Raw genomic sequence first — 12614 nt, forward strand, 5'->3', positions numbered from 1 at the left:
TTCTGTGATTCCACTGCTCACGCAGCATGTCTCCAATCCTCCACTATATCTAGTACATATCTAACTGTGGATTGATTAAAAAAGCCTGCTGTGCTCTCAGTGCCACAGGGCCATGAAGATGAAACCATTTACATGCTTAAACAGACCTACACTGATCTGACAGACCTCACTTACAAGCCACTGTGTTTCCAGTGCTGGTTGCTGTAGTTTGTAATCTTGTTTTTTTTTCTCCTCAGCTTGTCCTCAGGCACCCAGACAGGAGTGTCTAAAAGCATAGGAAATTGGTTGGTCGCCTTCTGAAGAAATCAAAAGAGTAAAGAGAAAAGTGGCTGAGAGCAAAGAAATGACAGGAAAGATTAAAAGAAGAGATAGTGGGCAGATGTTAGTCAGTGCTGGCATCTAGCCCTTCTGTCACATAGCCAGCCCACCTGGGCAAACAGATGGGGATTTGATATGACTAATTCATCTAACCTACAACGGTCACCAGCTCAATTAGCCTGGTCCCCAGAGCTATAGAGCCGCCAGTGAGAGCCTGCTGAGCAGGGATGACAGCTTAGCCATTGACTTGAATGTTAACCTTTGGAAAAAATCTCCTTCTAGCACAGATATGTGATGAGCTATCAGTTTAATTGTAACAGAGTGAATAAAATTGTACATACAGTATTTGGGGTCAATGATTTTCCAGCAAATAATCACATCCCTAGTCCTACAATGTGTGCATGTCTTGGCCTTAAGAGTGAACCAGCTGAAATTTCGTGGACATCAGATGTGCTAAGAGCAGAGAGGCATCCTTGGTATTATGAATTGAATGTCTAAATGTTTCTCTGGCACTTAATAATGTTACTTTTCTCGACTACACATTTCTACATGTGGAGCTTAAGCGCTGGTTTCACTATATTTAGCACACAGACTGTACAGTCAGTGGTTAGAAATGACATCTGTTTATATTTGCACTTTGATAGTGGCAGCAAATCTGTTACCACCTTTAGTAAGAAGACATAATTGATTTTCAGTGCTTGAAAACAATAAGCCACATCGCTGTCAGTTCCAGCTGAGTCGTAAGTGTTTCTGAGGAAACACATTTCAGCTTGAGTGGGTTAGCGATTCCAGGATTATATACAGTAATGGTGGTGCAGTGGATTTGTTTTCATGTTTGGCCAACCTGCAAAATGATGTTAAAAATCTGTGGCAGGTAAAAGGTTTTCTTATCTACATTTTGTGTGAACATAGATCTTCTGTCATACTGAGGCTCTGATTGGTGCATACAGGTCTGTTGCCTTGAGAGTAATTAATGAACCGGATGGACTTTAGTTCTTCTCAGCACAAAGCAGAGTTATGGCACATGTCAGACAGAAGAGCTGGAAAATATGAATACTTAAAGGTCTACTGTACTTTGTCTTTTTTTGTCATTATGCTGCAGTGAACATACAATATGAGCTACAGTACAAAAACCCCACTCTGCTACACCTATCCAAACAATACTGTACCACCTCTCACACACAGGTCATGAGAGTTTTTTCGTTGTCCTGGTAGGTCTTTCCTGGGGAAAAAAAACTCACTTCCTCTGGTTCAAAGGAATTTGATGATGTGTTTCCCACATCAGCAAAAGCAGGTTGTCTGGAACAAAAACCAAAACAAAACTGGGTGGATATCATGATAGGCCCCAGTCTTTGTTAGCAGACAGAAGACTTAAGACCATTGTCGACAGATATTTAAACTTTATCAACAGACAATTCAAGGAAAAGATGTCACGGCACTGAAATGTTGCGTCAGTGTCAAGTAATTGCTGTGATCAAAACGCTGCCAAATATCACATTTTATCAAAAACTATATATTGTCAAAACCTACAAATCTTGTTGATTACTACTGTGATGTTCTAACAACAAAAAAAAGCATTGAAATTTAACATCAACAAAGCACCACAGAATCTAAAAGTCTAAGCAGTGCTTTACCAGTAAGTCAAACATCTTTGATAAGCCTAATACGACAGTTAGTTATGAAAATACTTCTTTTATAATGACAATGAACAGATGCGACTCCTCTAGCAGACTTATTTGCATAGCAACACACTTCTATGAAACTCATTTATAATAGTTATTACATTGCAATTCAGTTTTATGAATTACATCAGTATGTTCTACACCTACCACCATCACTCTCCTCTGTGACCAAATAACTTGTGACATCCGAGCTGAAAAAAATGTACTGAACTTTGACTAGAATAATTTTTACTTGTTTTATAACTTGAGCTTCATGCATTAGAAAAGAAATTCAAATTCTTGTGTCTTAAAAGAGAATTTAATTAAAAGTTTTAATGCCAAACTTGGTTATGAAAGTTTGGTGATATGAGAGTTTTTGTTTGTCTTTTTGGTCTTCTGTACCTGTTCCCAGTACCTTCATTTTAAGTGAATTACCTCTTCTGGCACACACACACTTCGATATTGCTTCTATTGCTTGATTGTTATTGAAAGCTTAGCCTCGTCTCAAAGAGGCTCATTCACCCTATTTACATATTTTAGATTTGAGCAGCCAACATGGAGTGTCAGATTGTGATTTTGAGTTTAACTGTAATCCACAAAGTATCGTTTAGCAGAAATTTTTATTGTTTTGTTTTTTTTGTCATTTAAATTTTTTAATTGTTTAAATTTTGGAGTAGTCAAACATATGAAAAAAAGGACAAACAAACTGTTCAGTATAAACAATACAACCATGTTAAATACATGTACATATATGTACGTGTGTGTGTGTATATATATATATGTATGTATATGTATATACACACACACACGCACACGTAAACATATGTGTATATATATACATATACATCTGTATATATAGGGGGGCATTTGCGCATTGGTCATGGGTAGCCAACATGGTGTCCATGAGCGCCAATGAGTCGCCCGTTGGGAAGCTCTAAAAATAGCATGAGTCAGCAGTAGAGCTTGGACTAAAGATTGCCTAAATTGTCTTTTTTTTCAATAACACTTGCATTGATGTAGAAAACAACTACTTCATCATTCCTTATAACATTTTAAAAGCATCAATTTACTATGTATGTATAATTTATAACTTTGACCCGCTTTGACCCGTCTTTGACCCTGTCTGGGTTCAAAGCGACCACCACAGAATCTGTCTAAGTCACAACAGTGAAAGAAGAAAGTGTAAGTCTCATTTGCAGAGCAATTGTGGCAATGACAAAGCGGCACAATTTAGAAAGGCACTTCAGTACATGCCACAAGACCTTCAATGCTAGCTACCCCCCAGGCAGCACATTACAGGTAGAAAAAACCTGTGACTTGAAGGCTGCTTTGGGCAAACAGCAATTTTTTTTCACTAGGCCAGTGAAAGAATCCCAAGCAGCAATGGAAGATTTGTTTAGAGCTGCACATTTTTTGACAAAGAACAAGAAACCTTTTTCAGATGGCAATGTACTGAAAGGAGCAATGAAGGTAATCCCAAACACCTTTTTCAAAGACGAAAAGAATGGGCCCAAAGTCATCTCCGCTCTCTCTGACATCCAATTGGGGGCAAGTACGATCACCAGTCAACTATATATGTGTGTATAATGTATGTGTCAGCTATGCCTAAGAACTTGACAGAGCAGCTGGACCGAAATGTGAGCATCCGGTGTGATGAGACAATAGACACCAGCAGTATGTCACAGCTGGTCGTGTTTGTATGAATGGTGTTCCATGATTTCTTCACAAAAGAGGAACTCCTGACACCTCTGCCCCTGAAAAAAGCAAGGGGGTTGATATCTACGATGCATTGAAGGGGTATTTCGAGGAGGAAAAGCTGGTGTGTGTGACAACAGATGGTGCCCCCGCATTGACCGGCCGTCAGACAGGCTTCGTCTCACAATGCAAAAGTGACCCAGATTTCCCCAAATTTCTACATTACCACTGCATCATTCACCAGCGGGCAATATGTGCAGAAGTGATGGGCTTTGATCACGTAATAACTCCGGTCGTGAAAATCATACACAGCATCCGCTCCAAAGCTTAACAACACAGGTCATTCAAGGTTCTGTTGGAGAAGGTGTCAGTTGAATATGTTAAACCTGTTACTACACACTGACATCCGATGGCTCAGCAGGGGGAGGGTTTTGCAGCTTTTTTTTTAAAGTTTTGGGTGAAATCAAAGAGTTCAGGACGCCTCATTGCTTCAGGACACTGGACATTGCATTTCTAACAGACATTACTGGGAAACTGAACCATTTGAACTGTGAGCTGCAAGGCAAAGTTAAGACTGTCTCTGACATGATCAATGCTGTAAACACATTTAAAGATGGACATTTTCTCATAGCATTTACAGGGAAAGAAACTGCTGCACTTTCCCTCTGTGCAGTCCATGCTGAATGACAATGCTTCTGAATCTGGGGCCTTGGACAGGGCTGCAGAAAAGTACTCTCAACTCATAAATAGATTTGGGCAAGAGTTTGACAGGTTCTGGGACTTTGATAAGCTGGAGTCAGGTGTGTCATTCATTTCAAATCCTTTCATGGAAGTGGACATGAGATGCATTGCTGAGCAACTAAGTGCAGCATTCAACTTGGATGCTGGTGAGGTAGAGATGGAAATTCTCACGTTGCAAAGCGACATTCACCTCAAAGCCCATCAGGGCTCATCAAACTTTTGGTGCCTTGTGGACCCAGAAAAGTACAAATATTGTATGCACAGCAGCTATGAAAGTTGCCTGTCTTTTTCATTCAACCTATTTGTGTGAATCAGCCTTTTCTGATGTGAACTTCATTAAGAACAAACACAGAACACGCCTTGCTGATGCAAATCTAGAAGATTCAATCAGTTGCAGTGTCAAGTTATACCCCTGATTGCAGTGGACTTGTGATCAGTATGCAATGCCAAGCTTCCCACTAAAAGACCTTTACAGACCCATCAGGTGTTTACAGGTGTTTTCTTTTTAAACATCAAAAAAGGAGTTTAGGAACTTTAAACTCCAAATTATTGTACAGAAATGTGACAAATTTGATATTGTATGTCTTTCAAATGTTGAAAGAGATTAATTGTTGAGATTAACAGACAAATCAATAAACTTGCATGGTTGTTTTCCTATGATCACTTGGTAAAACATTATTAATAATGCTTTTGAGTAATCATTAACAGTAATCAGTGAACATAGACAAACAGTCTTCTAATATATGCAGTCTATTAAATGCATAATATTCAGTATCTAAAGATAAACCAAGGAAATTCATAGTATTTGGGAAGATTATATCAAACAAGTAGCCCTCCATATTACTCTCTACTCTTCAGGTAGCTCTCAGTCTCAAAAAGGTTTGTGACCCCTGGTATTGATCATATTAATCCAGTTGATAAATCCCAACCCAAAACCAAAAGCTTCCAAGACATGTATTAAAAAACCCCACTCTACCCTATCAAATGCTTTCTCCGCGTCAAGGGAGAAGGCTGCTACTGGGGTGCTTTCTTGACAGCTCATCCATATAAGATGGAGCAACCGTCTGAGGTTGTCTGAGGATGACCTCCCCTTCACAAACCCTACCTGGTCTTCATGAATAATATTTGGTAAAATATTCTCAAGCCTTATTGCCAGGACTTCAGTAAGCACTTTACAATCCACACTGACTAAACTGACAGGCTGAAAACTACCTGGATCGAATGGATCCTCATACTTTTTGAAGATCAATGATATTAGAGACTCATTAAATGTGTTTGGAAGCTGCCCTTGTGAAATTGACTCTGAATAAACTAAGTTAAAATACGTGCCCGCGTATCAATGTGTTTTTTAGAATATTCCACTGGGAAGCCATGTAATCCTGGAGATTTTCAGGGTTTCATGTATTGAATCGCTGCTCTAACTTCTGATTCCAAAATGGGGGCATCCAACTCCTCCACTTGATCTGAAGACATCTTAGTAATATTGATTTTAGAAAAAAATGCATTCAGCTTGTCTGGGTCTAAGCCTGTCTCTGAAGTATAGAGTTTTGAATAAAAGTTTTGAAACACCTGATTGATATCCATTATATTAGTGACTACCTCTCCCTTTTCATTTTTAATACCAGGAATTACATAGCAGGCCTCTTTTTGTTTGAGCTGTCCTGCCAATAGTATGTCTAATTTTTTTCCTCCCATTTTCATAGAAATTGGTTTTCAATCCATACAGAGCATATTCAGTATTGTTATAAATCTCATTTAAATCAAATGTCAAAGCACTCACTTATTTAAGTAATGGGTCACTATAACGATTTGCCAGTTGCTTTTCTTTTTCCTTTAGCTGAGATTCCAATTTTCTCAACTTCTCAGTGCTTTCTCTTTTTACTAGAGTATGCTATAATAGTACCCCTTATAAATGCTTTAGATGCCTCCCAGACTGTACCGATCATTTCAAAAAATCTCTTAAGGACTCAAATAAATATTGAGTCTTGAAATAGAGATTAATTGAGTCTCCATGTATTTCTTTTGATAGTCTGTTTTTGCTGGTAGACAAAGTTCCACTGTTGCATGATCTATGAGAGGAATAACACCAATTTTGCATTTGTCATTAGATTCAATCATACTTTTAGATATTAAAAAATAATCTATTCTTGAGTGGGATTTATGCTTATGAGAGTAAAAAGTGTACTCCTTTTCTCTAGGGTTAATTAATCTCCAAATGTCCACTAAACCTAGATCTTTCATGAGTAGATATATTGCCAGTCTATCCTTAGGTATACTGTTATTATAGGTTGCTCAATCTAGGACACTATCCTGAATTTGGTTAAAGTCTCCACCCATCACTGTATGTCCATCAATAATGCCCCCTTGTAATTTATTCACAAAATTAGCATCCTCTGTATTGGGAGCATATAGATTACATATATTTAACTTGATTATGACCTCCACACAGATTAGTTTCCCTGCCTCATCTTTGTTATTTTAATAATACAAAATTCAATTTCTTATGAACAAAAATTGCCACCCCATGCTTCTTACTGTTGAATGAGCTATAGAATACCTGCCCAACCCAATCTCTTAAGTTTAACCACCTCTGAGTCAACCAGGTGAGTTTCTTGGATAAATGCCAAATCGGTCTTTGAGAGTTTAGATAACTTAAACATTTCCTCCTCTTTAACCGGGTCCTTTACACCATTAATATTCAAAGAAAGTATCCTTACATACTTAGCCATAAACAATATTTTGTGTTTTACATAAAGGAGCTTTAAACAGTGGAAGACAAATAGATCTAACCTAATTATGAATACATTTCTGTGCTGTCCAACTTAAACACAATTCTCTTCCCTGTGCAATAAGCTGTTGCACACATTCTCATAATTACAATAAAATAAACCAACTCTGAAACAATAACAATAAAGTGGCCTTTTGGAGAGTTGCTTGAAGCTCTGTCAGTACATTTGTAGCGATAGCTGGTGTGCCACTAGCCGTATTAGCATAGCGAATGCCTTGTTTAGCAAATCTTGGTTTGGAGCTCGACGTTGCCATCTCCTTGGTTTTATCACACAATTTTAAATGTGGGTTAAGTTACCTGCACAATGCTTCTTCACCTTTTCACTCAGTGTTATTCTTAATTGTAGTGGAGATTTCTATCGAATTAGGACCAAATTGAGTGATTTTTCGGGAGAGTAGCTCTGAGCAACCATCTTGGTCAGCGGTCCCACGTGACTCTAATTGGACATTTTGAACAAAGTGGAGGCTGCAAAGGGCATGAAATCATTTGTTTAAAGGATAACACTGCACATCAGTGGATATTATAAGCAGTAGATTGTAATGATCTACATTTGAGATGCATGTTGTTCTTTTATTGATACCTCTGTGTTTGATATACAGTATGTAGATAGTTAAATAATGTTGTATGGTCACTTAAAAGTAGAATGGCTTGTTTAACATGGTTGTAAACATAACACTTCAACAAAAAATGATTTGTAACTTACTGTTTTAAATATTGCTTGTGTAATGTGTGACATTTTATGTTACAATTAAGCTTTCTTTGGGAAAATGGTTGGGGAGTGAGGGTTTTACTGCTTTGAAATTTAGGTTGAAAAGTACTTTGTTTTGGAATATTCTAAAGGCATACTTATTAACCGACCATTCACTGTAGAAGAATGAAAATAATAATCCAGTTTCATACCTTCTTTGCCACCATTTTAATTGGAATACTGTGGCAATCAAGTTGTGAAAAACTCCACACATGTACAATTTGTAATTAAATCTGCACTGGAGCTACTTCTACAACCTCTAACTTAAATGGACTTTAAATCGGAGCTATGTATTCCCTTTTGCCAGTTCATTAGATGGGTGTCAAGTCATTTAGTAGCACAAGGGTTTTCTTTTCATTGGAAAATCAAAGAGAACATTTGAACATCAATCCAATTCATTACCTAACATTTGCTAATCTCTTCGTCTGTCATTACCTCACTAAATAAACACATAAGCACATAAACAAAGTAATAAAGAGAAAAGCAATATAAAGAAGGCATGTTGAAGAGATCACAGTGTAGTTATAGCAGATGGTAAGAGTTTTTTTCTAAAACAAGAGGCTATCATAGGAATGTACTTGTCTTGAAAATCTCCACCAACACAGTTATGTTTTATGACAATATGACATATACCTGTGTTTCTGTTTCTTCAGGTCGTTCATTCAAGCCAAGCTGCTGCAAAGCCCAGAAATCTCTGGAGTTCATCCCAATAAACCTGCACACCCAGAGGATGAGGGTGACGTGCCCGAGAAAAACAGGTATTACGCTACAATCTAAGACTTATTATTACACTTGAAAGTGTTTCCAGACCTACTCAAAAACAAGTTTGTTAAGTAGAGAAAAGCGCTATTTGACCTGAATCATTGGTCCACTTGTAATGTACAGTGCAACTTCTGAATAAAACGAGCAGGCACTGTGGGAAGGCAGTTTCATTTGATTTATATAAGCTGAAGCTGCTGTGGTTTTCACCTGCTGTTGTCTTTCTATGCCTCACTCCTCCATCTGTCAGAGATGCTCAGAGGGCTCAGACAGTGTAGTTCTAGGTCATCACCAAAGCTGAAAGGTGAGAATTAACTTGGCCTGCGAAAGATAGATAAATCGCTAATTAGGCCCTTTGCGTTTTTTCGTAGAGAAAGACTAGGCTGTCACCTCCACCACTGCTCTCTAGCTGGCAGGGGCTGTTATTGCCCTGGAACTGTCTCTGTGTATTAAGGTGACTAACTGCTGCCTTGCTATCTATGAGTGGGCTCCATTTCAACTATACACTAGATGATTGATGGGAAGTTGAAGACAGACAAACGTTGACATAAACTGTAGTTACTTCAGTGAAGACATCAGGGATGACAAATTAAATAAGTTAAATCAAGACATCATACAACCCTGCCACTGTCTTGTTCTGTCTAAGGCAGGAAAAGGGGGGAAATCAAGATAGAGCAAGCCTTAAAGGTGTTTGTCAATAGATTGATAGACACTGTGATAATTACCCTCTGTGGGCCCAATTCATACCTTGACTCAGTTCCAGACTGTGGTGCTTCAACTGATGTGTCTGAGTGTGTAAACTCCATATACAGTAGGTCCCAGAGTACCTGAAGTTATACACACTCGGCTTCATGATGTTAATAAAGAAATCTACAAAATATAAAAAAGCAGTGATTCCAAAGAGCATATAAACAGCATAGTCAAGTTATGATGTGTATCACGCAAATAAAGTAAATCTTTAAAAATTATATCAACCTCAGTCCATTGAATGTTTCACTGAATGCACTTTTAGCCTATAGGGCTTCTCCCCTTATTTCTTATTAGTATCTTAAACATGTGGTGCATCTTCCTACATAAAAGTCAGTTAAATGTGTATGGTATCATGAAAAGAGACATCATCACCAGATACATGCTGTGTGTAGAAAATCATTCAAGATGAGATTTAACATGAGCCATTCATCATACTGAGCAATCATCCATGATATATATACATATATAGATACTGTGTATACTATATATCATGGTACAGTAGTCATCTATAAAAAGAAAGCTCCCCTAATGGATGGCTGCTCAGCCCAGCATGATGAATGACGGTTTCACCAGGTGTAAGATCCAAACCATAGACTGTCAACAAAACCCACAGTTTTATCCATGAACTAAATGTATATACTGTATCAATGTACACAAACATCTATCCATATCATCTTTTATGTATCAGTGTATCCAAGGATTTTGTTTCCTGGGTTTATTCTGGCCAGGGACCTTTACTACATGTCATAAACATCAGTGACCGTCTGACAGTGACTGGTTAGGGTGAGTTGTGCTAGAACAGAACTTGTTTATATGACATGTCATCTGACCACGTCGGAAGGAAAAAGTGTTTATAGTTGTTCTGAAGGTGGCAAGAAAAGCCAGCGTTCATAGAGAGTTTAAATATGGGGATAGCAGTGCAAATTTTTAGACAGTCTCTCCTGGAAGGCATTCATAGTGTTGCACTTGGTTGTAAACAATAAAAGTGAAATGATTAGTTGTGTAACAAATGAAAAAAAGAGAGCTTGAGAGAGAAAAAACCCTGCATGCCTTCTCACCTCCTGGCAGGTCTGCAGAGGACACCGGCACCTGTAGGCAAAAATCAAAGCCTCCCCCCACAGTAAACAGCTTACAAGAAGGTCGTAATTAAATTCCCATTTATTCTGAATATGAGGCTACTGTATTTTCTAGTCTTAATTCATTTACTGCATTAACCTTACAGTAGTCTTGTTTGATAGTGGATTGCAATAAAGTTGCACATTTTGTTCTATTTAAAAAGTAAAAACAACACATGGAATGAATTATTGCAATCAATCAGGTAAAGGAAACATTGGAGCTGAGTTTCAGTTTCCAACAGTAGTTAAATGCTCTATTGTTCCATTTGATTTTCTGAAGTGATGCATTTCCTTGAGTTAAGCTATGCAATTCACTGAACAATGCTAAACCATTTATCATCATTTTGTATATTGTTCATCTAATAAGAAAAGAAAAAACTGAAAAACTACTTTGAACCCAAGACAGTCTTCATTTTGTTTTGCTGAGAATGGCTGTCTTCAGTCTCCAAAATGACAACTGAAAAATATTTCCAGCTTAAAAAGCTCAACTTGGCAAAAATGAACAGAAATCATTGTTCAGTATTCATTTGGGTCAAGTAAAAGGATGTTTTGTCATTGTTTAACAGGATTGTGCAGTGGTTTAAGTTTAAATTATAACCACTCATCTCGACTGCCACAATCAATTTCCTCTTTTAGAAACCAACTGTCCACTCAGTACTTAAACAGCTTGTTCTGCTGTTGGTTTATTGGGAAAGGACTGTGTGAGAGGAAGAGCAGGCAAATCAAGCTCAAATTGGTCATTGTGCTTGATGTTCTGAAACCCGCCATTGTATTTCAGTTTACTTCTGCTGTGGGAGAACCAATTAAGGGAACTTGGACATCTGAAAACTCCAGGGGCCAAAAGTGTTGCGGACAGGCACAGGGATAATTAATGGAAGAAGCAGTGGGTTGAAGCAAAGCCCCCACATCAAACCACTATTGGTCTATTGTGGTGTTGTTAGGGGACGGGAGTCTGTTGGCCACACTGTCATTCACATCTCTGTGGCAACACTCGGAGCTGTATTGTGTCATTAATTTCTATTTTCAACAATTATTCAAGCAGTGTTTCCTGTGGTAGAAGCTTTGCACTGTTGCTTTCCCAGGGGTGTTCATTAACTGACCTGGCACTAAACCACACCAAAATATTCACCCCCATAATCCCCCTTGCACCCCCTTTCCCTCCTCCCTGTTTTTCTGATTTAATTGTCAGCCTCATCCATTACTCATTCAAAACAAGGCCTGTTCTAAGCACCTCTGTGCCCGCCTAGCCGTCTGTGAAGTGTTTATTTACTTTTGACGGCAGTGTGCAAATTGGAATGAGGCGCTGTGACATTGGCCGTCCTTCTGGTTCAACATGGGACCAACGCTACGCTGAGACCAAACGATAGCTGGAGAGGGAGGAATAGCAATAGCGTGATACGGACACAATATAAATCATTCTCAAATATCTATCTATGCCTCAAAGAAAATGCACTAACAGAGTGCAGAATAGTGTCATGCCACTTTGTGTACATGCATATGAAGTATCTGTGGGTGAAAATAGTTTGTGCATGTGTGTATTTATTACATCATGCCATCTCTGTATGTTGGTGGAAACCCCCACCGTGTAACTTTTGCATTTAAATGTGTCTGGAACATCTGCATGGCATATTCATAAATACTGAATCATTCCTCCTGCCAGGTGTCATTAACTGTTTATATAACACTTGTTGGAGGAATTGCTGTAGAGGATATTTTTGCAAAATACCAAATTCATTTAAGTGTATTTTAATTAGGGAAACACACTATGAAGGGTATAATCAATTTTCTTGAATTCCCTTTTTTCACCTCAAGGTCTTCCAGTGTTGATGTTTCCCTGGTGCTGAATGATACAGCTCAGCATTGTAAAATCCTATCAACTCTTATTTCCTCTCTTTACAGATGCATTCTATGACATTGTCACTGTCGGTGCTCCTGCTGCCCACTTCCAGGGCTTCAAGTGTAGTGGTGGTCTGCAGCGTCTCCTTAGCAGATATGAAGCAGAGAAAAAAAGGTAGGAAAAAACACTTAGCAAACACTTA

At 38.3% G+C, this 12614-nt stretch overlaps 1 protein-coding gene across 5 annotated transcripts in view; it reads left to right on the forward strand.

Moving 5' to 3' along the window:
- The window catches only part of inpp4b (inositol polyphosphate-4-phosphatase type II B), a 264526-nt gene that overhangs the window by 207891 nt on the left and 44021 nt on the right, over positions 1-12614 (forward strand). For all 5 annotated transcript variants that reach the window (XM_042425446.1, XM_042425454.1, XM_042425462.1 and 2 more), the window contains 2 exons: positions 8605-8709; positions 12475-12586. In XM_042425446.1, coding sequence (XP_042281380.1) covers positions 8605-8709; positions 12475-12586 — 217 coding nt within the window. The remainder of the gene's footprint in view (positions 1-8604; positions 8710-12474; positions 12587-12614) is intronic.

Source organism: Thunnus maccoyii, chromosome 2, assembly GCF_910596095.1.
Source record: "Thunnus maccoyii chromosome 2, fThuMac1.1, whole genome shotgun sequence".
In the NCBI taxonomy this organism is placed as follows: domain Eukaryota; kingdom Metazoa; phylum Chordata; class Actinopteri; order Scombriformes; family Scombridae; genus Thunnus; species Thunnus maccoyii.